General features: G+C 43.3%; 1 protein-coding gene across 1 annotated transcript in view; it reads right to left on the bottom strand.

Moving 5' to 3' along the window:
- The window catches only part of CWC22 (CWC22 spliceosome associated protein homolog), a 140,390-nt gene that overhangs the window by 58,224 nt on the left and 54,199 nt on the right, over positions 1–27,967 (bottom strand). The window contains exons 8-11 of the mRNA XM_073633752.1: positions 18,251–18,386; positions 15,573–15,779; positions 6,224–6,286; positions 5,413–5,514 (exon numbers count right to left, since the gene is read on the bottom strand). Coding sequence (XP_073489853.1) covers positions 5,413–5,514; positions 6,224–6,286; positions 15,573–15,779; positions 18,251–18,386 — 508 coding nt within the window. The remainder of the gene's footprint in view (positions 1–5,412; positions 5,515–6,223; positions 6,287–15,572; positions 15,780–18,250; positions 18,387–27,967) is intronic.

Genomic DNA, 27,967 nt, shown 5'->3' with positions numbered 1-27,967 from the left:
ATATTAAAGAAAAAACAAAAAAAACACACTGCAACCACCTTAAAACTGCAGGTAAAAGACCAGAAATAGGATTTTTGTACTTTGGGTAAAATCCTTTTCTTGGAGCCCACTGAAATTAACAACAGTCAGGTTACACTGTTGCCTATAGGAGGTTTAGACACAGGCAAACAAAAAAATTGTAGGCCAGCCCAGGATAACCCCTTCTTACAACCAGCATGCCTCAATGTTGTACAATTACTAAGAGCATGATTATAAACACAGAGTACCTGTGTTCATCAATAGATTTCAAGAAGAGGATTTTACACCAATTACAAAAAAACATTTTCTTTCTCGCCCATCGAGGGACACAGAAGTGAATAACTGTTGGAATGTCCAAAAGGAATCCAATTGTGCGGTTGGTGCCAGGAAACAACCATTAACAGGCCCAATGTGAACAATAACTTGGAAGTGCCTGTGCTCAAGGGCTTCTTGTATAAACAACACCTAAATAAGGCCAAACTCCTCGTCAGATAGGAAGTAATGACAGGAAAATAAAAGATGGCAAACTACACCAGATAACCAAAGACCAACAGAATGGTGAGAAAGACAGCAAGGAATGTCTCGATATTGGAAGATACACCAACCAGAGACCATAAGCATGCAGATGGTCAACCTGGTCCAACTAGAAGCGTGGAATGATCAACAATTTCCCTACAGGGAAAGACTCACAACCTAAACGGCAGTTAAGGGGAGAGAGCTCCCTTGTAAGAAGAACTGGAACTGAGAGAGTAACTTAGGAATGATATCCTTGTAAAAAAGAAAGACCATAACCAGTCTAAGTGCAAAAAGGACATGAGCTCAAATTCATGTGATACTAAGGGACCAAATGAACAAGGAATTCCATGTCTGGAATGACTGTCAGAGCTGACATTCCCCTTGCCAAGGTGAGAACTATTAGGGAAGAACCCTGAGAATGGAGTATATCAGAAGAATTTTTAAAGAGGGCAACAGTGGCTCCTGAGACCACCTAAGTAACCAAGGATAAGATCCCATGAAGTCAGCATGACCAATAGGATAACATATATGGGAAGCTTCAACACACAAGTAGTCAAGGGATAGAGATAGATTTCTTCACTTTAAGATGGTAGGAAGGCATGTAAATCCAATAGAGCAGAATCCTAGGGTTCTGCTGCAATCTGCCCGTCAGTCACAGTCAGTTGAGGGGTAGATCAAATCCCCTTTGCTGACACATGCAGAGCTACGGAGGTAAGCAGCTGTGATCATGCTAGATGTGGAGCACTGTTCCTCGCAGGCCCCCCCCCCCCCTTCCTGTTTATTCCAGGTGCTTGTATGTGACATCACCTGGAATGGTGATAATACTTACCTATGAAGGAGATCTGTGCCCTGATCCCAGGTAAGGTGCCGTGCGCCCTGATCCCAGGTAAGGTGCTGTGCCGTGTGCACTGATCCCATATAATGCGCTCTGCTCTCATCTAATGTTCCCTGCTGCCCCCAAATGTAGTGTGACACCCTGATCCCCTGTGCTTTGCCCTGCTGCCCCCTGTACACTGCTTATCTCAACCCAGAATTGAGCATCTGTGCAGAAATAAAGCAAGCACAAAATTTGAAAATAAACAGGAACATTTTAATAAGATTCTATTATTTAATGCTGCTTTCTAAAAATAATTGTTATATCAACAGCTTGCTGATCATCAATGTTCTGTGAGCTGCAGATGTGATTATTTCAGGGGTTCCCCAAGATCTAAAACTTTTTGCCAAGGGTTCCTCTAAGGCAAAAAGGTTGAGAAACCCTGCAATAGAGCTTAGGATCAATATTAACACACAGCTATCACAACACACTCAACACCTAGGAGATGACATGCCTGGAACGAAGCCCTAAGGCAAACTTACTGGAACTTTGAAGAGTCACAGGTTAGAGATACTCCCCACTCTTCATATACAGCAATGAATTAAAGTCCATTCCAGGAGATCTCAGAACGGTGAAGAAAATTCACATGACTTAACCTGGAGAAAGGAATTTCACCAGAAAGGACTACCTCGAGTCTGCAAAGTAAACAAAGCAGAGAGAGGTCTCTATCCTCAGCCTATATGATCAAGCTCATTGGGTAAAACATATCAGAGGAGCAGTCCTGGGGGTGGGACCACGTGCAAACACTTGTGAAAACATCATCGGTGTGCAGCTTTTCCTTTAGATTATACAAGGCAGAGAAAGGAACTGAACCCATCGTGATATTTGAACATTACCTGCTACTGCCAGAGGGTTCCTGCATCAGGACACAAGCTTGTTCAGTATCGAAAATGTCCTTTGACATCCTCCACCTGTTATCAATGATCTGAAAAGTACCCAACTGCCTGGACCGCAAATCTGCATCCAAAAACCTAAATATCTTTCTGACCACTGCAAGGCATCCTATTTCTCTGTGGTGGTTGAGGCAAGCCAGCACGTTGATGCTGTCTAACAGTGTCAGTGCATTAGGAGAACTGTCCCGGAAATTATCCCAGGATGTAAGAGAAACAACCTGCTCTGGGAACCTGGGGGGCATGGCCTGGATGGAGTTAGGCTGAGGCTACTATCACTTATTACATGCTAGGATTGCATGGTGTGTGGTGGATGAAAAATTTTCTCCATTTAACCTGTTCTGGGACTCCAGAATGTAAACCAGGAGATGATGGTTCTCCGATGACACGACTTTCCAGGAGGTGCAAATTAGAATCTTCACTAACAGCAGACAACTGAATCTCAAAGTCAAAAACTACCTGTTTCACAGGGGGTAGACAGTTTGGTCTGCTTCTAAACTTGATCCACAACAGGAAGGTCTGAGGTGGACTGAGAAGAGACTGGAGTAAAAAGAGTGTCTCAGAGAGGAAGACTCCTCGGCATGATTGTCCTGCAAAAGCCAAAAAAGGGGCAACTCCCTGGCCAAAAGGGAAAAAACATGGGACTAAGGAAACTGTACATTTAAAGAATAAGTTCACTGCAAAGGATATCAGGGCTTGTAGTTCATTCACAGAGCTGTGTGAATAAATGACACGGCCATGTGGGACACAGCCACACTGATTTCAAAAAGTGACAGCAAATCACAAGGGCGGGGTTAATCAGGCAGCAGATGCAGCATTGGGAACATGTTAAACGTTCCACCCTAAAAATGGGTGGAACATGTAACATGTTCCCTAAGGTGTACTTATCCTTTAAATGTGGATGCCATGAGGAGTCACTAGGGCAAGGACTGGGGTTAGTACCTTGTAGAAGGTTAGAAATGCATGGGCGAGATAGAAGAGCTAGAATTGTGGGTGGACAGTGATCAATCTGTAAGTGTCTTGCATGTCTCAAAAGAAAAACATCTACTCTAACAGAAATCTAGGACAGGTTGGGATACAGCTCCTAAGGTCAGGTTGGTATAGGAGCTAGGACAAGTATATATATATATATGTCCAGGAGACCTCAAGTGGGCAGAAGCAGGACTGCTAGTCTGTGTGGTGACACAGGAATGTAAAAAGTGAGAAGCTAAAGATAATGGTGGTGGCAATAGTTCAGACTGTAGTCCTGAAATGGCACTCTGCACCTTAATATCTAAAAGGCAAACTAGACAAATGCCCGCAAATATAACAAACATTCCCCACACTTGGAAAAACATGAGTACACTTTCAAGCTAATGAAGGCTTCCTTGAGGGCTTAGCAGACTTGCCTACTCCATAAGTAGGTGAAGAAAAATGAAGGCTTTGCGCATTTGTATAAATAAAAAACCCATACAGGAAACAAGCCAAGATGCTTCCAGGAGGCCATCACTGCTGAAGTGTAAAGCTACAGATATATTTTCCACATGCTCAATCGTGGTGGAGAGATACCTTTGAAGGTATTTAGCCCATTCTGCCATAGTATGACAGTGTAGGGTCACAGCCAGAATAGGGCAAATGGTAGGTCCTACCAGTGTGAACAGAGTTTTAAAGAGGGATTCCAACTGTTGGTTTGTAGAATCTTCGAATGTGAGGAAATCCTCTACCGAGCTATTGGTTTCCCTGTTAAAGTGGGTCATGTACATATCCACAGTGGGTCAGATCGCTGTTTTGCAAATTCCTTCCCAGACGGGAACACATCAAGTAAATGGTACGGGAGTATCTGGGACACATAAGGTTGCTTCCGATACTTATAGTAATCTTGAAGAACAGTTGTAACTGTAAGGTCTTTGAAGCTCTGAAAGACCCAAGACTGGATACATTATGTGATCCTCTAAATGCAGGGTAGTATGTACCACATCAATAAAGAGCTGCAACAGTCTCTTTAATCCAGGGCAATAGCAGAAGACTGCAAAACTTTAAAGGTAGTGTCTTCAGAGAAATACTGGTGATGAGGTAGACCCCTCAGAACCATAGAACAGGATTTCAGATTGCAGACACCTGTACCTCTGGAAGGCACAGAACAAACGTAGCCAAAACCAGAGAGTGTGAGCTGGAGTCAACTGTTACATCGGGATCAATCACTGTCTCTATTACTAACCACTTGGCAGTAAAGCGATTAAGCTCAGGGTACGAAACAAGACCTCAAGTACTAGACAGCTGGCAGCCAATGAGGGTTGGATTGCCCGAGGTGACCAGTCACTACAGACAGGCAATAGGAACATACTGTTCCACATGGCTCTCTGCAAAGCAGGTGCAGGTGCAGCAGGTGCAGTAGCAGCAGCAGGTAGATGTTTCCTTATGCCGAATGACAGAAAAGAGAGTGTGAATTGTGTGCGACACACCACCCAGATCATGTCAGTGTTCAATTCCTCAGCAATAACCCCTTCCGCGGTAGAGAGCAGGAATTTTAAAAAAGGTGTCCAGTGATCTAGATTTGGAAATCTCACATTGTTCTGTCAGAGCAGCCTCTCACAGAGTGAGTCTTCAGAGACAGGGCAATCGCTGAGGCATTGCCAATGGCTCTGGAACTGGAACGCACTTTGTTAACAAAGCTAACTTGTTAACGGAATGTGGTCTGGAAAACACCATACATGGAACCCAGTGCCTGAAAATCAGTTCTCAGCTAGCTACAAAACATCCAGTCCAGTAGACTCCGTTCACAGCACTCTAAAGCCGAGAAGAGCATAGGCCATTCTGAAAAGCTGTAATGGTAAAAACCACCTCTGGCACGAAGAAAAGAATCTTGATGGAAGAGAAAACTGAATAAAAATTAAGTAAATGGAGGATTTTTTTGCTAGTGCCCGAGGATAGCAAAAAAGCAAGGCATGCTGGTGGTAGTATAAACCAACACTTAATGACTACTTGTGTCCCTCAATGGATAAGAAAACAAAATTTTATTTATGACAGATCAACTTAAACTGGCAATATACACTGCAAAGGCAACAGTGAAGTGAAAATATTAGTATATAAAGCATCAATTCCTGATGAATGATTAAGACAAAAAGTAGCACAAACCTTCCCCTCCGTCTTCAGCTCCATCTTCCTCTTCTTCATCGTCATCACTGTCATTTTCGCTGTCTCCTCCTTCAGAATCAGTGTCCCCTTCGTCAAGGATTTCTTAAAAACACAAGGATAATAGATGTAACATAAAACAAAAACCCCTAGTAAAGAACATAACCTACCCACAACAAATCTGATCAGCACGATTTATTCTCCCTCTAATGAATATACAGTCATTTTTCAAATTGGCACTTGTGTCTGCACTAAAAAAGGCTAGTCAGGAAACTCAAGTCATTAGTAAATGCATTTCGACAATCCAATGCTTCAATCTGCAGAATGGCTAAGGTGTCCTCCCCCCCCCCCCCCCCCTTGCTAACAGTTTATAATGTAAATAAACTTTCCCTTGAGATTTAAAGGCATTGCTGGTTTTCAATGTAGAGTTATACACACATTGCAGGAATGACAACTAAATCAAAAACAAGGTTTATTAAAAATACAGTATGAATTCCTAATGTAAAACTATTTCTATTGTGAACTTTGAAGGCAAGGAAGGAATAAAAAAAAAAAAGGACAACAAAATGTGCTTTGAGTGTATCTCATGAATGAATAGCAAATAGATGGCTTCCCTGTTACGCTACAATAAATTTCCTGGATGAATTGAAAACAATATTTGAAATAACCTGTGGAAAACGTGAATGATCAAAACAAGGTTTTCCAAGTACAATGGAAATCCCCAATTTGTTTGAGGCGTTTCACTGTAGTAAGAGAGAGGTGCCCTTCACCTTGGAACAGCCTACTAAGAATATACAATTCATTTTACACATACCTTTTTTAATAGTTTTGTACTTTTCTTCATTTTCAAGAAAATTTGGATCCATCTTGAAGACATCTTGAAATGAAAATTTTAAAAACTGTGGTTAGGTATGATTTAGCACATCTGTCAATATTAATAAACCAAAAAAAAAAGCAGAAAAAGTTTTAGAATGCGGCTTGTGCGTTTAATAGTAAGTTCAGAGACCTAGGAATATTGATTTACCTAAAACAGAAACTATGAAACAGGTAGCCTCTTATTGCAGAAGAGATGTTCTTGATAACAGCACCTTTTTCGCTAGCTAGCTCGTTCTCTAAGAAATTAAGTACATTCTAAGCCTGTCTTGGTGCTGGCATAAAATTAACTACTGTGTGCATCAAGATGGCTGAGGATGCTAAACCTAGAAGACAGCCAGTTAAAGGTAGGAGTGCCAGCAAGGAAGCCTGGAGGCAAGGTGAGTTTATTTACCTTAGAAAACCACCTTTGTAGAAAAGCCTATACCTGTCCATTATGGGGGACCACTGCTTCCACTGTATAGGACCATTTCTCTACGTTTGGAAGCAACGGTCATCTCAGCAATAATCTAATATTTCCCCTGTTGAGTCACAGCTAAAGCTAGTCGGCAAATGTTATGCTTCATGCCGACTGGAGGGCTGTAGCTCTCCTGCAGAGAGGACCACTGCTTTCACACAAAGAGAGCAAGCATTCTTCTTTGCAGCATACTGACAGGGATCAGGCATTTCAGTTTATATACTCATATAGATATTCTTTATTTTATCCAAAAAATATGAAAAAGCAAAAGATCCTTGTGCTGTCATAAACTCATAATCACCTCTAAATTTTTAAGGTGGTTAAAAAGCTAATGCTTGTAAATTTCTGACTTGTATCGCATATAATCCGCTGTGGGCCAATAGAACACAATAAAGTAGAAGTCCGGTCAAATACTAAACTATATCTAAACCTATAACCACCCCAATTCTAAGCCTATTCTAACTGCCCTGTAAAGGAAAGAGGTTTATATTAACCTATTCTGAGGGTGGTCCTGTCCATCACCCCAGAGACATGGCTTCAGCAAAGAGGAGACATTCCATCCAATGTCTGCAATGCCTATGCAGGGATGTCACCCAGAGGCTTACTATGGGGCATCAGTTGTCGGCTGTCCCTCCTCTACACTGAAGCCGGCGCTGAATATGTGACTGGACCGGAGTACCCTCAGAATAGGTAAGTATAGACATCTTTCCATTACAGGGTAGCTAGAATAGGCTAAAAATGGGGGTGGGAGCAGATTTAATTAAAGTTAGTATAACTTCCACTTTAAGCTCTACAATCTATGTTATGGGCCCATACTCCGTTAATCATGATAGCCATTTCACACTTTTAAACAGTTTTTTGGGTTGTTAGAAAAACTGAAATGACACAGTTGCAGAAAACGACACTTGTAAAAAGATGACCTTTTATCTGCTAGCAAACTATCCTCAGGTCTAGAGTACTGAAAACAGGGTAAAAAAACAGACATCGCCAACCTATTTCCCTTAGGAACCTAGCAATCACCTGGGTAGGATTTTTTTTCTTCTAGTAGCTACAGTTTTTCCCAAGATTATAAGAGCACTAAGAATGTCTAGCTATAGCTACGGTGTATTTTCAACTGAACAAATTAAAGGCCATTTTTTTTCTTTTAAACAACAAACATGTCATACTTACCTGCTCTGAGCAATGATTTTGCACAGGAGCAGCCCTGATCTTCCTCTTCTTCTCGGGTCTGCTGCCGATGCTCTGAGCCTCTCCCCTCTGCCAAATGCCCTCATAGCAAGCTGCACATTGAAAGTTTTTTACTTTCATGCACAGAATGCATAAGGGTAAAAAACCTTCAGCCTTTAGAACCACTTTAATAGCTCCACTTTTACAAAGGGCAGCACCAGATTCAAAAATAATAACCTCTAGTTCATAGATACCCAAACTGCAGGTCATTAGGGCCAACTATAAGTTGGCATACAGAGAAAAGCAGAGTGCCTGCGTTTGGAAGCTGTGTAGCAGCTATGTTTGCCGCAACTACCTCCTTCCCTCACCTCCATCACCTTTTGTTAGGGACACTGATGGCTTTACAGCCAAAAGCCTCCTAACAACCAGTGATGCTGACTGTGGGCAGAGCCTGATGGGGAGGCTGAGACAGTAGTTCCTAATCAGGCCCCAGCAGGCCGTCTGTTGGCTACGGAACTGCCCACTGCCCGTTGTTAATCACAAGGAAGCGGACCCAATGGGGGGACTCGTGTCTCTGAATCTCCATCAGGTTCCGCCAACACACAATAGGATTTTTTATAACAGCTTACCTGTAAAATCCTTTTCTTTTGAGGCACATCACGGGACACAGAGCCTCAGTAATTACTGATAGGTTATGTAGTATCACAAGGTGACTGGACACTGGTCACACCCTTGACAGGAAGTTCAACCCCCTATATAACCTCTCCCCTTCCTGGGGATACCTCAGTTTTGTAGCAAAGCAATATAAGTGTATTAGAAGAGGGGTGGGACCTCTGTGTCCCGTGATGTACCTCAAAAGAAAAGGATTTTACAGGTAAGCTGTTATAAAAATCCTATTTTCTTTCTCGCACATCACGGGACACAGAGCCTCAGTAATTACTGATGGGATGTCCCAGAGCAATGCTATATGAGGGGAGGGAACCACACAACGTAGGGTGTAATCAGACCTGAGGACCTCATACCGCTGCCTGCAGCACACTACGCCCAAAGGCGATATCCTCATGCCGTCCCACATCCACCTGATAAAATCTGGTGAATGTATGGACTGAAGACCAGGTTGCGGCCTTGCAGATTTGAGCCATAGAGGCCTGGTGATGCAACGCCCAAGAAGCACTAATAGCCCTTGTGGAGTGTGCCTTGATTTGAAAAGGTGGAATTTTCTGTTTCAAACCGTAAGCTTGAATAATCATTTGTCGAATCAATTTTGAAATGGTAGACTTTGACGCTGCCTGTCCTTTATTGGGACCTTCCGGCAGTACGAACAAAACATCCGTTTTGCGAATTTGAACAGTTGCTTCCAGATAGGCCTTGACTGCTCTTACTACATCCAAAGAATGTAGTGACCTTTCTTCCGTAGAACAAGGATCTGGGAAAAAGGAAGGCAGAACAATATCTTGGTTTAGATGGAAATCTGAAACCACCTTCGGTAAAAAGCTAGGATGAGGGCGCAAGATTAAATAAGGCTCTTTACAGGAAAGAGCTGCTAATTCTGATACTCTTCCAGCAGAAGAAATGGCTACCAGAAAAATTAACTTTCTTGTCAACAAGACCAAGGGAATTTGATGTATTGGTTCAAAAGGCTGTTTTTGTAAAACTAACAGAACCAAATTCAAGTCCCAGGGGTTTAGGGGCGCCTTAACCGGAGGATTAAGACGCGTCACCCCCTGCATAAAGTTTCGGACCAAAGAATGTGAAGCAAGTGGCCGTTGGAATAATACTGGTAAGGCCGAGACCTGGCCCTTGATGGTACTCAAGGCCAGCTTCATCTCTTATCCCATTTGTAGAAAGTCAAGAATTCTACCTATGACATATTTTCTGGAATGCCAACCCCTGGATTTACACCAGGATACATAAGTTTTCCAGACTCTATGATAAATCACTCTGGAGGCTGGCTTCCTTGCATTGATAAAGGTAGAGATCACAGGACCTGAAAGCCCACGACTCTTCAGAACGTGGGTTTCAATAGCCAAACCGTCAAATTTAGCATTTGTAAGGCAGGATGGAACACTGGACCTTGAGATAACAGGTCTGGACGAGACGGTAGGGTCCACGGGGAACCCACTGTCATCTTTACTATTTCTGCATACCAAGCTCCTCTGGGCCAGCAGAAGTACCGACTTCTTTTCCTGCCTGATCCTGCGAAGGAGTCGTGGCAGTAGCAGAATAGGAGGGAATGCGTAAATCAGTGAGAACCGATGCAACGGAATCACCAACGCATCTGTCCCGCATGCAAGAGGATACTTTGTTCTTGGAACAAGCTTGTCGATCTTCTTGTTGAATCTGGATGCAAAGAGATCTACATCTGGAACCCCCCATCTTGGGCATATGGCCCAAAAGACGTCGGGGTGAAGAGACCATTCCCCTGGGAATAACCGCTGGCGACTCAAATAGTCCGCCTGCCAGTTCTCTATCCCCGGAATGAAAACTGCCGATACGCATGGCACATGTTTTTCTGCCCAGACTAAAATCTGATTCACTTCGTCCTGAGCTGCACGACTCCTGGTGCTTCCTTGATGATTGATATAAGCCACTGCTGTGGCATTGTCGGACTAGCGCACCCCTGTAGCCTGAGAGTCCAGGCCTTTAGGGCTAGATACGCCACACGGATCTCCAGAATGTTGATTGGTAAGGTCCTCTCGTTTTTGAACCATTCCCCCTGGACCACAGACTGTTTCAGAACTGTTCCCCAAATATGAAAGACTGGCATCCGTTGTTACCACTGTCCAGGTAACCGGTAAAAAGGATTTCCCTTTTTTCATGTTTTTGGGTATTAACCACCAACTGAGGCTCTGACGCACTGTAGAAGACAGACGCATCGGAAAATCTAATGCCTGCACCTTCTTGTTCCAGGCAGACAGGATACTGTGTTGCAGCAGTCTCGGATGAAACTGAGCATAGGGAACTGCTTTGAATGAAGCCACCATCTTTCCCAGCAGCCTCATACAAAGGCGAACAGAAGGACCCTTTTTTGTCCTGACCACCTGAATCAGTTCTTTTAAAGGCACTGATCTTTGCCAGAGGTAAAAATACCTTCTCTTGGTTTGTGTCTATGACCAGGCCCAAATACTCTAGTCTTCTTACTGGTTTTAAGAAAGACTTTTCTAAGTTGAGAATCCAACCTAGGTATTCCAAGTAGTTGATTGTGGTGACCAAGTTCTGGTCCAGGCAGGCTACCGACCGGTCTATCAAGAGCAGGTCGTCTAGGTATTCTATGATAGTTATACCTTGGGCCCTTAATCTGGCCAGAGGAGGAGCCAAGATCTTTGTAAACACCCGAGGTGCAATGGCTAGCCCGAAAGGCAGGGCTATAAACTGAAAGTGGCGTTTTTCTACTTCGAAACGCAAGTACTTTTGATGAGCAGGGAAAATGGGTACATGCAGGTACGCATCTCTGATGTCTATCGATGCCAGAAATTCTCCTCCTTGTAGGATGGAGACTACTGATCGAATTGATTCCATGCGAAATGATCAAATCTTTAGGAATCAGTTTAGATCCTTTAGATCCAGAATAGCTCTGACATCTCCATTTGGTTTTTGAACCGTGAAAAGGTATGAATAAAAACCCCAATCCCTGCTCCTCCGTGGGAACCACCACAATGACCTTTTGCGACAATAGTCGCTCTAACGCTAGAAGGAGAGACTTTAGCGTCTTGTCTAGTAGGCTTCTTTTGTCCCTGGGATCGACTCTGAAATTTATTTCTTGAGTCTGACGGGGGAGGCCGTCGCGACTGCCTGGAGGCTGATGCCCCTGGCACCGGGGAAAGCGCCCATTTAAAAGAGGGACGTTTGCTCCTTTTCTTAACTGGTAAGAATGTGCTTTTCCCACTAAAGATCTTTTGGATAGAATTGTCCAAATCCTCTCCAAACAGCCTTGCACCACGAAATGGAAACCCAGCCAGAAGCTTCTTACATGGTGATTCGGCTGACCAATTTTGCAACCATAAGATTCTACGCATATGCACCAACCCAAGTGAAAGGCGAGAGGTTTGGATGATAGAATCTCTGATTGCGTCAACAGCAAAACATAAAGCCGCTGGAAGGTTGGCCAACCCCTGGGCTTGCTGTTCAGGTAAAACTTTGAGGACCTGTTTAACATGGTCTCTCAAGTATTGACAGATTCCAATTGCTGCCACTGCAGGTTGAGCTACCGAACCTGCTAAGAAAAAAATATTTTTTTAACAGGAATTCCATTTTTTTATCAGTTGGATCCCTAAGCATCTGAGCGTTGTCGACAGGACAAGTCAGACTTTTATTTACGGAGGAAATGGCGGCGTCAACTGCCGGTATCCCCCACATTTTTCTAAATTTTTCCTCCATAGGATAGAGTGTTGAAAACTTTTTAGGCGGAAAAAAATGTTTATCTGGGTGATCCCACTCAGAATAAATGAGCTTTTCCAGTAAATTATGAACAGGAAAGCATGTGTTGTTTGAGGAGGCTTCAGTGAACCCAAAGAAGAGGAGGGTTCTTTAACTGACTCAGATACGGGCAACTTAAATGTGGAGCGGACCAATCCGACAAGAATCTGCACTAACACCTTCTCATCCTGAGAAGCTGAAGAGGGCCCTTCTCCACTTGATTCCTCTGAAGAGGAATCATCAGTCCCATCCCGATCCTCTGAGAGGGATTCCTCTCCTTTTCCCCCAGAGTTCCTCTGCTTGAGGGTCCTGGGTAACAGAGGGAGACCTAGTGCGTTTTCTTCCACTGAGTGAAGACGCAATTAAGGCCATTAGTCTTACCTCTAATCCATTAATGGTTGAGGAAAAAACCTCCTGCGCAATGTATACAGGGGCTGAAGTGCCAGAAGCAGATGCAGCCCCTGACCCCGACGGCTCACCCAGGCCAGCCATCCCAGGTCCCACGGGGGGGAAGGTGCTGCAGACAGGGGGTCCTCAGAGCCTGAGGGAGATCCCCTAGAGCCTCTGGTTTTCGGGGTACTTGTACCTCTTCTACCCATAGTGCAAAGCAAAAAGGTGGAGGTATCACAAAAACACTGACTGCTGAGCGATGTAGTTCAGCAACTGCCCCTGCTACCAATGCCCAGTCTGGTGTTTCAAGTAAATGCTGCCTGGGAGAATGCCTGTGTCCCACCTCACATGCGCCTGTCAGCTCTGTGTCCCTCCATAGGCTGTGTGCACCTGAAAAAGAGTGCAGCTTTATAGCCAGCGATGTGGGCGTCTAATCACGCCGAATGTCGCATTAATGCTCCGCCCCCCCTCCCCCTCGTTTTTTTTTTTTAAATGTGTGCTTTCCCACGCGAGCCGAGGCTCCGATCCTCGGGTAAAGCATGGAGGCGAGGCTGGGGTGGAGGAGAGAGAAGGGCCGGTGGATGGGGAATCCACTGAAAACGCCGGTAGCACGGCAGCAGCGGTGGCGGTGGAGTGGTAAATTACCACTATCTGCTTAGACCACCCGGCCCCCCTAAATCATGGGGGGAAGCATCCCTAAGGAGAGAACCCCCCAACCCATCCTACCTGGAGCCTGACTGGAGAAGCGTACAGCGTGGACACTGAGACAGACAGAACAAGTATGACAAGGTATGTGCTCTTGGCAGCCCCCGGTGGCGACAATAGGCATAGCATACATTTACTTAAAGCGGGGTTCCACCCAAATTTTGAACAATATCTGTATGTATTCTCTTCCTTGCCTAGATGCTGACATGCCGTTTAAAAAAATTTAAATCGCCGTAATTACCTTTTATCTTTCTATTCTTCTTTGCACTTTCTGGTTCTCCTCCCGTGGGAGTAGGTGTGTTTCTAGCCTCTCCCAGACTCCGCACAGACTCCTGGGAGCTAGTCTCAGGCTTCCCAGGATGCCACTGAGCATGTGCGGGAACGAGCGGTGAATGCTGGGAGCACAGCCTTCACCACATCCAGGAAATAAATGCTTGTGGGCTTCAAATGCCCACAATGAAGATGGAAACCGCCTGCAGTGAATAATATAAGTTATTCTTTCCGATGAAATCTGACACAGGCGGACATATTACACACAATATGTGAGTATGTAATGCTGAGAAGAAAAGTTTGTGAATGAACTCAAAAAAAAAAAACGATAAATAAGTGGACCCTCGCTTTAAAGGAGAAAACCTACTAGAGTTAAAAAATCCTTGAGGAATCTCCCTTACCTTATCCAGGTGCAGAGTTCTGTTATACAGACCCAATCTTCACCTCTCATGGCGGGCTCCGTTTGAGAAACCTTCAGAGACTGGGGCCCCCTTGAAAAGGAGGATCCGCAGTTCTGGCCCCGTAAAGCACCCTGCCAGGGATATGGCTGAAAAAAACAAATACTGGGTCCCAGGGTCCAGCTCTCTAAGAAGAGAAGCGTTACAGGTAAAACCTTGTTTCTTCGGATACGAAGCCCGGGTACCATCCAATTTGGCCTGAAAAAAGCACTTTGAATGGATCCGGTTGCATGGCTTGCCCCAGTGTAGGATATTCCTTTGGAGCTCAGCACAGCACATCTTATTCGTGACCAACACCTAAGACACTGGCGAAAAAACGGAGGTATCCCCAGGAAGGGGAGGGGTTATATAGGGGGTTGAACTTCCTGTCAAGGGTGTGACCAGTGTGCAATCACCTTGTGATACTACATAACCCATCAGTAATTACTGAGGCTCTGTGTCCCGTGATGTACGAGAAAGAAAAAACAGATGCTGCGCAGTCTCCTGCAGCAGCAGGAGCTCAGCTGTATTGTCCATACGGATATTCCAGTCTCAGTGTGGCTCCACATAAAGAACATGTTTCGTACAGCGGCATGTCAGGATTCCAAAGAGTGTCGTAGACACGTTTTATGAATTCCACAGTATGTGATTGGCAACCCTGCTCAAAGTAGAGCTGTAAAAAGGGAGGAGATATTTCTTCACCTTCTGTTATAGTGACACTGGTAGTGAAGTCTAATCCCTGCATAGGCAAAAATTGATGTCCCATACAAAAATATATAAACTATTGACAGACAGTAAATATGGCTGTGAGAAACAAACATTTTTGCACTTTTTACTTCAGACTTGCTGTGTAGGAGAGGCATGGAGGTGTTCCAACACTAGCAGGTGAGTTTTAGGATCACCAGATTACACACAAAAAGGTGGGCTAGACTAGTGCCCAGCCTAACACTGGTTCATGTGCCTGCATAATAGTTCATGAAGAAACCACATCCAATTAAGAATTACCAATAGACAAATATAGGAATGCCAGAATAATAAAAAGATCACAGATACAAAAAGCAAAGAATCACTTCTAAAAGGTTATCTTTTCCAACAAAATGTTGATTTATGGGAATGCAGGATCTGTCTAGTATTAGAGCTGCACACTCAGAAGATAGTTTAAAAGTAGACTGAGTGATTGCAGCATTTTATCTTTAATGTAGTCATTCTCCACTATACTGAAAAGCACTAAGCTTTGGAAAATATCAGAAAAGCAGGCGTGAACCGAATAAAAACATCATCATCAGGAAAAGTAAACAGCACGAGAATGACAGATTTCTCTGCAACTGAATGATCGTGATTTATGCTGCAAACAAATACTTAACGGGCAGTTTATTCATAGAGTAGTCAATTCCAAGCTGCCACAGATTTTCATCAGTGCCGTGATAAATGACATAGTAAAGACTCACTAAGTACATCTTCTGGATTGTAATCATCCTCTAAAGGAAGCATATGCGTAAACTGATCTTCTTCCTCCACCAGGTCCAGGCCATCGGGGATAACTGGGTGATCTTTGAAACCATCTTTTCTGACAGCAAATAAGACCTCAATCATGTACTGCACACGCTTGTCTATTTCTGACTCGTGTAGGATGTTCCGCATACGCTCAAAGATAGCTGCAGGGAATAGAAAAACCAAACCACACTTAGGAGCTGATAAAACAACTACTTTAAACATTAAATGAAACAAATATTTTGATCACTTAGGGCCCCTTCACGTCTGCGTGCAGAAAACCACATGTCAAAAATGTCTGTGGTTTTCCAAGCTAAGACTCACCATATATATTATATATATATATATATATAATATCACCCAAACTGCTAAATTCAAGAGTATGGAAATGCTATGTCAAAGTGCAGCAGGCTGCAAAAATTTTAATGGAGCCAATGAAGACAGTGGTCCAGTTCTCATATGTGGAAATCAGGCATTGTACTGCTAAGCTAAACTGCTCAAGTGTGAACAAGCTCTAACAACCATCTACTCAGAAATATTCAGTTCCTAATGCCGAGTGTGCTGTGTAATCAGACACAGCGTGGAGGTTTTCTTAGCCCCCTATGTTCAAAACATAAGAAATGCTTGCTCTATGCAATTCAGCAGCTTTGTGTAAGCAGTAAAAGGACAGTTGGGTTGATTTACTAAAACTGGAGAGTGCAAAATCTGGTGCAGCTCTGCATAGAAACCAATCGGCTTCCAGGCTTTATTGTCAAAGCTTAAAGGGGTTGTAAACCCTGTTTTTTTTAACCTTAATGCATCCTATACATTAAGGTGAAAAAACACGTGGCAGTCACCAGCCCCCCAGTTTTACTTACCTGAGCCCCTTCATCTCCTTTCGTGGGAACACGCTGTCCCTCTCTCCACAGGGTTCCGGCTCTTGATTGGATAGATTGATAGCCAATGGCTCCCGCTGCTGTCAATCAAATCCAATGATGCGGGGGGCAGGGCCGAGTCCGGCATTCGTGTCTGTGGACGCAAATGCTGGACTCGGGAGCGCACCCGCAAGGTAACCCACTCGGGAGAGAGATTCTCCTAGGGGATTATCCGATGCGGGGAGGAGCTGTGGGAGCTGCCAGGGGGCCCCAGAAGAGGATGATCTGGGCCACTCTGTGCAAAACGAGCTGCCCAGTAGAGGTATGACATGTTTGTTATTTAAAAAAAAATAAAAAACGATCCTTTACAAACACTTTAACTGAACAAACTAAAGATTTTACACTCTCCAGGTTTAGTAAATCAACCCTAAGCTGATCACCTTTTTTTTGCTTTCTTACAAAAAACAAGTACACAAATGTTTGTGCTATACAGTAGGAAGGCAGAGTACTAAGTAGCCCCTGGCTTGAACTGACTGGCTCCTACATTAAAGTGTTTGTAACCCTAAAAAACAAAAAAAAAAAACACTTAGATCCTGTTCCTTTAAGGCATGAACAACAGCACAGTGCTTGCGCTATGCAATTCTTTTCTTCCTAACTTGTAATAAACCTGGATGATCCTGACAATTCCTGTGTCCCACTGCTTCTGCTGACCACGATAATCATGGCTGCTGAGCCCTGATTACCATGGTCAGTATACGTGCCTCGGCATCTGCAGCTCACGCCTCTCCTCTGACAGTCTCTCCTTCCTCCCTGTCAGCGTGAGATCACTCTCCTCCCTGCCCCTCACAGCTCTATTCAGCTGCATAATTCAGCACATATCAATGTATGCCATGCAGATATGCTGCCATTAACACAAGTGTGTTTGTTTAAACTTGAAAAGGCGAAAAAACGTTTCGGACACCGCAGCTGTGCAATCCCATGAGCCCCCTGTGCTGTCCGGCCTGGATCTATGGAGAGAAGCAGGAGGGACTGAGGTCACAGGGGAATCTTGGCCCCCCTGCTTCTCTCCATAGATCAAGGCCGGCCAGCACAGAGGGGTCAAGTGACCGCACAGCTGTGGTTTTAGAAACAGTATTTAGCCTTTTCATTTCTAAGAAACACTTAAACTTTGGTTAATGGCTGCATATCTGCATGGCATACATGTAAAGTCACATAGTGACTTTACAAACACTTTAATGTGTATATAAACCTTTAAAATATACTTCTCTTAATTGCCATTTAGTCTGTAAAATATACCAGTTAAAGTGTTTTGCTATATCTTTTTACCAAGTACAAAAAAATTGTTGATCCTGCCAGAAATCCAGTGAACTGTTAACTTCTCTGTGCTCTCTGCCTTTTTCTTCTCATCACACTCAAAACAAAAATCCTAAATACACATACAAAATAAAATTAAACATTTCAGATTAAGAGGGACAGCATAATAAGCATATTTTAACAAATAGTATAAATGAAAAAGCAGAATAAAACTGGAGATGGCAGGGCACAATAGTTGTTTTTTTTTAGAAAAATGTTGCCCCAGCAAGGTTCTGAAATAACCACCTTTCACACATTAATGTATTCAAGCGGTTCTTGCGGTAGACGCTCACAATGATTCTCAGTGTCTGTGGCACAGAAAAACAATGTCTTGTTCAGGCTAAAGTTCACCTCTTTCCAAGGATTAATATTAATGAGGAAAGTAATGTACCATCAAACAGCCAAGACGCAATACAGCAGACACTTACCATTTATACCTCTGGGTGTTACTTGAGTTAGCTTAAGGCCGCCATCCTTTATAAAACCAATAGAAACCTCAACACTGTCATCTGTAGGTCGCTCCAGGAGCAAGGTCAGCATTTCCAGTGCCAATACCTCGTGGGCCTAACACAATAAAAATAGAAAACAGGATTATTCAAAATAACCAACTGTATCAAACCAGATCATAAGGGGACATTATAGCGATTTTTTATTTGTTTTTTCCAAAAATGTGTCTTGGAATTTTTTTTTAGGATATATATTTTATATATATATATATATCTATCTATCTATAGATATATAGATATCTATATCTATATATATATATATATAGATATAGATATATATCTATATCTATATCTATATATATATACATACACACACACACACACACACACACACACACCACAGGGGGAGAGAGAGAGAGAATATACTCTTCTTCCTATAAAGATGTCCCTGGCATAGAATGTAGTATACAGGAAAACAAAATTGCTTTTTAACGTTATTTCCAATTTCAAAGCTATAAAAAAAAAAGCAAACTAGCCTACATATTGCAATAATGCATTTGGCCCATTCACCCTCCAACATAAATAACAAGAATTTGTTCCCTCGAGGGACTGGCATAGTACAATACTAAAGATATGTTTTTCTTATGCTTGGTACTGCAACGAGTCTACAGCACCTGCTGAAGACTTTGATTTCTGTGACAAAGGAACTTATGAGTTAAAAACAAAAAAAAAAAAACAAAAACAAAAAAAAAAAGAGTAAGTCTTTTTGGCATCCCTAGCAACAAATTAGAATTAAAGTAAAAGTAAACCCTTTGTTTAAAGTTGTACCTACAGGTGAGCCTATAAAAAGTCTTAGCTGTAGGTACAGTGAATATCTCCTAAGCCTGCACGGTTTAGGAGATATTCACACTGCATGGAGCCAGTGACGTCACCAGCGCATGCGCTCTGAAGGGACGGTATATACCCGTGCCATCCCATCAGAGCTCCATGTCGCGGTCCGTAATGTCATCGTAACACAGCCATTTAGACAGCCGGAGGATGCAAACTCAGGATACTAGCACATTGTACCTTTACCTTACAGGGTTCAAAGAAATTTTAAAAAATTGGTGCGGTTTACTACCGCTTTAAGAATCTAGCAGAATCTGAATTTTAATTCAGACTCTACAAATATTTTACAGGAAATACCGGTATATGGCATTTTCTATTAATTATTTTTAAGAAAGTATGAATATAAAAAACATGACCTTGATATAAATAATGTTATCAACGTGTATTAAAGCAGTAGTAAACCCGCTGACTTTTTTTTTTTTTTCCCTACACCTGTAAGGGAAAAGGCATAATGAGCTAGTATGCACCGCATACTAGCTCATTATGAGATACTTACCTTAGAACGAGGCGCCGGCATCTCACCTGGTCCACGCCGAGGGAGCTGACATTTCCCCTCGGCGTGTCTTCCGGGTATCGTGGCTCCAGTGCTGTGAGTGGCCGGAGCTGCAATGTTGTCACCCCTGCGCGCGGGAGACTTTTTTCTGGCAAGGTCCGGCGGTTGCCGGGCTTTCAGCCGAGAATCTTCTGTGCACATGCGCCGCTGCAGTCAGCGGCTCATTGCGAGGGGAATATCTCCTAAACTGTACAGGTTTAGGAGATATTTTTTTTTACCTACAGGTAAGCCTTATTATAGGCTTACCTGTAGGTAAAAGTTTAAAAAATAGGTATACAACCGCTTTAAGCTAAAACTAGTATTAAAAAAAGAGTGGCCAAAAGGAATATGTTTATGTATTCATAGGAATCAAAGAGAACCTTTGATCAAGTTAAATAACTTCTTGATGAAATCTGCCAATGTATAAATCTTAAGCTACAAACTAACTCCAGGGCAATAAAGCAGCTATTCATCATCACTGTGAATGAGGTAACGTCCTTGGAACTAGCAGGCAGCTTGCAAGTCAGAAATAGGCAGCTTCCAGCCAACAGGTATTTAGCTTGAGTTTTTAACCAGTGGTGGACCCTGGGCGCACTTCACATGCCTAAAAAACATAATCGAAGTACACAGGGAGTTGAAGGGTTTGTTAACCCACGTCTTTTATATAATCTGCCTGGTCTCCTAAGGATATGTCCCCCTGTGTATGTTGTATATATAAAAAAAAAAAAAAAAAAAAAAAAAAAAAAAGCTGTATATACACCTTATCTCTGAGCGCTAATCAGCGGTCACATGACGCGCCACATCTTTCCCCTCGCCGTTTGGCAGATGCAACGGGTGGGGCTGAGATTCTCCCACTGACGTCAGTCTGGATGGGGGGAGGAGAGGAGAAGAGAGGCGGAGAGATGTGGCACTCACAGATAAGGTATATACGGCTTTTTCTTTTTATACAACACACATGGGGACATATCATTATTAGACAGAGCAGATTATATAAAGTAAGACATGTTATTAAAGCAGCGGGGGGGAGGCCCTGACAGGAGCCGACAGACAGGGAGGGGAGGGGGAAGGAGAACACAGGTGCAGGGAGGAGAGACAGCAGGGCTGCGGATGACAAAGGCACGCACACTGACCATGGTGTTAGGGCTCAGCAGCCATGATTACCGTGGTCAGTTTACAGAGGTGAGGGGAGAAACTGGCAGGATCAGCCAGGTTTTTTTTTAGGTGTTACAGGGGTCCAAATGACACAGGACAAGCACTGTGTCATATAACATGCTTTAGAGGAGCAGGATCCTTTTTTTTTTTTATTTGGGTTAACATACACTTTAAGTACATTCTTTCCTTCTGCCCTGCTGCTGCTGCTCCCACCTGTGACCTGTCAAATTTCAGACTCAAAATGATAGGCAAGAGTTACTAAGTAAATACAGCAGCTCCAGAAATAGTCTATTTGGAAACTGTCATAAACATACTGTCTACATACAGTTTAATGAGAGAGCTAAACAAACATCGAAGAGTTCAAGGTAATTTAAAGCGATTGTAAAAGGGTTTTTTTTTTCTTTTTAAATAACAAACATGTTATACTTGCCTCCTCTGTGCAAGGGTTCTGCACAGAGCGGCCCCGATCCTTCTATTCTAGGGTCCCCCGGCGGCGCCCATGGCTCCTCTTCTGCATCGAGTGCCCCCACAGAGAGCCGCTTTCCCTGGGAGCACTTGTGCAGGCGTGCTTCCGAGTCCTCCTGCTGCGTCCATTGACACAGACAGCAGGACTAGGCTCCGCACCCCGACTCCCATGTCACTGGAGTTGATTGACAGCAGCAGAAACAATGAGGGCCCAAGACAGCCAATGCTATCAAGCTATCCAATGAGGGCCCGAGACAGCAGCTGGGCTCGTTCTCGTCGCTGGAAAGATCGGGTTCAGGTAAGTAAAAGGGGGGCAGCTGCACAACAGAAGGTTTTTCGCCTTAATGCATAGAATGCATTAAAGTGATTGATATTTAAAAAAAAAAATAAAACAGGAAGGTTTACAAACATGTCATACTTACCTCCACTGTGCAGCTCATTTTGCACAGAGTGGCCCTGATCATCCGCTTCTGGGGTCCCTCGGAGGCTCTCATGGCTCCTCCTCCCCTCAGATAACACCCTAGGAGAAGCGATCTCCTGGGGGGGTTACCGTGCATGCGCGCTTCCGAGTCCAGCATTTGCATCCATAGACAATAATGCCGGACTCGGCCCCGTGTCATTGGATTTGACTGACAGCAGTGGGAGCCAATGGCTGCGCTGCTTTCAATCTATCCAATCAAGAGTAGTGTAGAGAGGGAGAGCGCGTCTCTGCCGAGGGAATCACGAGACTCAGGTGAGTAAAACAGAAGTTTTTTCACCTTAATGCATAGGATGCATTAAGGTAAAAAAACATGAGGGTTTACAACTCCTTTAATGAGAAAACTGATTCATAGCAGAATAAACTAATTCTAGGGACAAACATCCCCCCTTCATCAGTGTTTAGGCTGGGTTCACACTATGTGCAGAGCGGCTTACAGCAGGGGGTCTGGTGCGTCCCTGTTCACCATTTTATGTCCGCATTTCAGCATTAATTTTTGCCTGAATTGGGACCTGCAACTAAGCCAAAGACGCACAGGACCCTTCTGCTGTGCGCTCTGCAGCCCCCCGGTTCAATGTAGAGATGGTCACACTCTCCTGTCATGCAAATTGGATGCAGGGAAACCCGCATTCAATTTGCATATGTATGAACCCAGCATTAGGAATTTTGACTGCGTTTAACCATTTGCCAAGCTCCTCCTGAAGCTTTACTGCTACAGTGCTGCTCGACTGCGCAGGATCACCTGTTATTTATATATCTCTCATTTGCATTTCCAGGTATGGGGCTGCCCCCGTTGTGCTGACTTTCACTGCAGCACAAGGCAATCAGCAGGTCCCAGACAATGTTTTATGGCCAGAACCCACGGATTGGCTGAGTGAATGACAGAAGAGAGCCCTGTATATGTAAACAGCACAGGGCTCTTTACTGACAGCAGCAACATGCCGTCTATTTTCTCCCTGGCAGTTAGTCAGTCCCTCACCAGCGTCAGTTAGTTTTTAGATTGCAATCCCATTAAAAGCCGCTGATCACTATACATACATACATACACACACACACAATAGTTTTTAAATGCTACAACTTTCACATGTAACAGAATACATGGCCAAAATGTATAAAGAAATTAGATTTGTTTCAATTTTTTTTTTTAGGGATATGTTTAATAGCAGAAAGTAAAAAATATTGTATAAAAAAAAAAAAAAAAAAAAAAAAAAAAAAAAAAAAAACAGTGGTGATCAAATACCACCAAAAGAAATCTCTATTTGTGTGAAAAAAATTATATAAATTTAATTTGGGTACAGTGTTGTATGACCGCACAATTGCCAGTTAAAGGAGTGCAGTGCTAAATAGCAAAAAAACAGCCTGGTGTGGTTAAACAAACTCAGGTGAACAGATACCATATAAATTTGCACTATGATTTACTGCTTCAGGAGGGCAAGTTACACAAGTGTAAAAGTGATTGTGAAGTCTCGTTTTTTTACATAACATGTTATACTTACCTGCTCTGTTGCAGTGGATTTGCACAGGGCAGCCAAGATCCTCCTTTTCTCGGGTCCCTCTTCGCAGCTCCTGTCCCCTCCCTCCTGTCGAGTGCCCACACAGCAAGCAGCTTGCTATGGGGGCACCCTAAGCTGCAGCTCCATGTGTCCATTCAGACCCGGAGCTGTGGGTCAGCCCTGTCCCCTTCTTTCTCCTGATTGGCTAACCAATTTCCAGTAACAGCAGCAGGAGCCAATGGCATCGATGCGGTGTCTCAGGTAATCAAGAGGGACATTCCCGGATGGCCGAGGGAGTCGTGAACATCGTTGGACCCAGATGGGGCCCATGTAAGTATTAGGGAGGCTGCTGCACACAGAAGGCTTTTTATCTTAGTGCATAGAATGCAAAACCTTCTGCCTTTACAACCCCTTTAATGATTGCAGCAAAGGAGCCTCCTACCGACACAGTTGCAATGACCTCTTAAGACAACAGTCTTTTCGGGGGCCACAAAGAAAACCGCTCTTTTCCTCTCACTTTCTGTCCTCAATGACCATGTCACTGAGAAGGAAATGATGGGGACAGAGTGAACTTCCACTTTTAGAAGTGCAGGAAAGGGTTAGAATACATCAGGTTATTACTGTGTTTAACCACTTGCCACCCGCCACATAGCAAAATGACGGCGGCAAAGTGGTTTCAATATCCTGACCGGACGTCATATGACGTGATCAGGATATCAGTCTGACACACCGCAACTCCGATCTAGGTAAAGAGTCTCTGGCGGAGACTCTTTACCACGTGATCAGCCGTGTCCAATCATGGCTGATCACGATGTAAATAGGAAGAGCCGGTGATCAGCTTTTCCTCACTCACGTCTGACAGACGCGAGTAGAGGAGAGCCGATTTGGCTGCTCTCCTGACAGGGGGGGTCTGTGCTGATTATTTATCAGCACAGCCCCCCCCTCGGATCCCGTTCAGGACCACCAGGGAAGCCGCCCAGGACCATCAGGATGGCCACCACACTGGACCACCAGGTATGCCCCCTAGACCCCCAGGGAAATACCAATATGTGCCCAGGCAGCTGCCAATCAGTGCCCACTCCAATGCCTATCAGTGCCATGTATCAGTGCCGCGTATCAGTGCCGCGTATCAGTGCCATGTATCAGTGCCGCGTATCAGTGCCATGTATCAGTGCCGCGTATCAGTGCCATGTATCAGTGCCGCGTATCAGTGCCATGTATCAGTGCCCATCAGTGCCGCCTATCAGTGCCCATCAGTGCCGCCTATCAGTGCCCATCAGTGCCGCCTATCAGTGCCCATCAGTGCCGCCTATCAGTGCCCATCAGTGCCGCCTATCAGTGCCCATCAGTGCCGCCTATCAGTGCCCCCCTATCAGTGCTGCCTTTCAGTACCCATCAATGTCGCCTATCAGTGCACATCAGTGCCACCCATGAGTGCCGCCTATCAATGCCCATCAGTGCCCATCGTCAGTGCCCGCTCATTGGTGCAACCTCATCGGTGCCACCGTATCAGTGCCTGTCAGTGCCTATCAGTGAAAGAGAAAACTTACTTATTTACAATTTTTTTTTAACAGAAACAAAAGCAAAACTTTTATTTTTTTCAAAATTTTTGGTCTTTTTTTATTTGTTTAGCAAAAAATAAAAACCGCAGAGGTGATCAAATACCACCAAAAGAAAGTTCTATTTGTGGGAACAAAATGATACAAATTTAGTTAGGGTACAGTGTAGCATGACCGCGCAATTGTCATTCAAACTGCGACAACGCTGAAAGCTGAAAATTGGTCTGGGCAGGAAGGTGTATAAGTGCCCTGTATTGAAGTGGTTAATAGTGATTTAGTGGCCTGCAGGGTAAACCACACTGCCCAGTGGTGGACTGGGTAACTGGCACAACTTGAAGTGTTATATATCAGTGACAACTGTAGTTCTTCAGCAAAGAGAAGATTTGATTAACCACTTCAATACCCGCGCAATGTCAAATGACGTCCGCAGATGGGATCTCCCATCCTGGGCGAGCGTCATATGACGGCCTGGGCTTCTCGGCCGTCTAGGGACCCGCCACGTTGCTCGGGACCCGGTGCGTGTGCCCGGCGGCCACGATGTCCGCCGGGCACCCGCGATTGCCCGTTAACCGAGCAGGACCTGTCAGGTGAGAGGAGACCGATCTGTGTTCCTAGTACAGAAGAACACCGATCGGTCTCCTCCCCTTGTGAGTCCCCTCCACAGGTAGAATCACTCCCCTAGGAAACACATTTAACCCCTAGTCTCCCCCTAGTGGTTAACCCCTTCCCTGCCTGTCACATTTACACAGTAATCAGTGCAATTTTATAGCACTGATCAGTGTATAAACGTGAATGGTCCCAAAAATGTGTCAAAAGTGTCCGATGTGTCCACCATGTCGCAGTCAAGAAAAAAAAAAAATAATAAAATTTGCAGATCGCCGCCATTACTAGTAAAAAAAAATAAAAAAAAAAAAATAAAAAAAAATGCCATAAAATTTATCCCGTATTTTGTAGATGCTATAACTTTTGCGCAAACCAATAAATATACGCTTACTGCAATTTTTTTTACCAAAAATATGTAGAAGAATACGTATCGGCCTAAACGGAGGAAAAAATTTGTTTGTTTTTTTTTAAATTGGGATATTTATTATAGCAAAAAGTAAAAAATATTGTGTTTTTTTTTTTCAAAATTGTCGCTCTTCTTTTGTGTATAGCGCAAAAAATAAAAACCGCAGAGGTGATCAAATACCAACAACAGAAAGCTCCATTTGTGGGAAAAAAAGCACATCAATTTTGTTTGGGTACAACATCACACGACCGCGCAATTGTCGTTTAAAGTGCGACAGCGCTGAAAACTAAAAATTGGTCTGGGAAGGAAGGGGGTGAAAATGCCCTGTATTGAAGTGGTTAATTGTCCACTGGAAAGGAAAGTATTACATTTCTATTTCACTCACTATGGACCAGAGTAGTTTTTACATTTCTGCTATGGGCCTATTGATTCAGCAATAACTTGAGATAAAGTAATGCATATGCCTTTTGTTTGACAGACAAGGCTTTCTTTTGGTGTTTTTTTTCTTTTGGTCTTGAATAATTATTTTAGATTTTATCTGTAGACAAAAAAAAAAAAAAAAACTTCTTTGACCAGTGTTCACTTAAATAAATAGAGATAATGTAGTTAAAATAGAACTATAGGCAAAACTTTTCATTTTGGATAGAGTAAGTTAAGGTTTATTTTTGCCATCTTTGTCCTATTGGGGAGATTTACCTTCACTTCCTGTCCCATAGCCAAACAGGAAGTAAGTGGAAATGCCTGCAAATTAAAGGGAAAACTTGGGACCCCCCGCCCCCAAGGTCACCAGAACTGGTGTCCCCATTGGAAGATTTCCCCTCTATTTTTTTCTGGGGACAATCCAAAATGTGGGATTTTCTTTTAACTTTCAATGATAATGGTAAACAGGACAAATAGGGAGGTTGAATCTCCCGAATGGGGGCACAGACAGCAATAAAACCCGACAGGTGTTCTAATCTCTATCCAAAACAAAAAAATATGTTTTGCCTTTAGTTATACTTTAAATAGATAAAAAGTATACATTTTATTCTATAATTTGTCTCATTTAAAAATTACACTAACTTATGTTTCTAGTGCAAAGCATTGCAAAGTTATTTACAATTTTTTTTTCTATCAATGTTGTGCTCTTTTTATTTCGACAATGAAAAAATTAACGGATACAATTATATATTAATCGTAGATTAAAAAAAAATATAAAAAAAAAAAATCAGCAGAAATATAACGGTTAAAAGATAATGTACACATTTTGTAACACGTTACACCCGTATTTAATTCATTGCTTCTTCCTGCACTTTGGTAACTGTTTTCACGTATGAGAGGCATGAGCTGTAACGATGAAAGAGAGTCTGGCATTGCACGTGTGATTGCGGGTGCAATACTATACAGGCTGCAGTGTAAAAAAAAATAAAATCACTTTTTACCACCTGCAAAATCATGTGCATTTTTTTCTTATACAAAGGTGAACTTTTGCAAGTCAGTCAATCCGACTTCGGGAGCGATTCGGAGACATCGCTCGAGACATGTGCGGGTTCCTGCACAGATGTCGATACAAATCGCACCCTGAAGTCGGCAAAAGTAGTACAGAAACTACTTTTAGAAATCGGTGCGGCGCTGCAAAGTCGCACCTTTTCGGACGGTGCCATTGCCGGCAATAGCCAGCGATTTGGCATGTGATTTAACATGTCAAATAGCATCAATATGAACTTAGACTAAAGGGAAGAATTACTTAATTAGGGCAAGCTAAGCATTAATAAGGGATTGAATAGGAGCATTTTATTTTATTCAAATAAAAAAACAAAACATATATGCAGTTTGAAGCCCATCCCTTTGATCTGCAGATGCAGAGTAGACAAAAAAAATAAACACTTTATGAATTGTACAGCACAGGTTTTAGAGGTGTTAAAGTGTTACTAAACTCAGGACCCTGCAATCACTATATCTGGTGTCCCACAGTACACAGAACATGGAAAAGCAATAGTTTTAACAAATATAAACTCATCAGCAGTTAGAGCAGTCTTGTGACTTCTATCAGTGTCAGGGTAAAGCTTGTAGGAGGCGTTTTCATTCTCCCATGAGTGTCCTGTGAGGATGCAGGACCCCTAGCCCTCTGTCTGGACAGTGCT

Source organism: Aquarana catesbeiana, linkage group LG06, assembly GCF_042186555.1.
Source record: "Aquarana catesbeiana isolate 2022-GZ linkage group LG06, ASM4218655v1, whole genome shotgun sequence".
NCBI classification, from domain to species: Eukaryota; Metazoa; Chordata; class Amphibia; order Anura; family Ranidae; genus Aquarana; species Aquarana catesbeiana.
The sequence above is the reverse complement of the archived record's forward strand: the minus strand, read 5'-3'. Positions and strand labels throughout refer to the sequence as shown.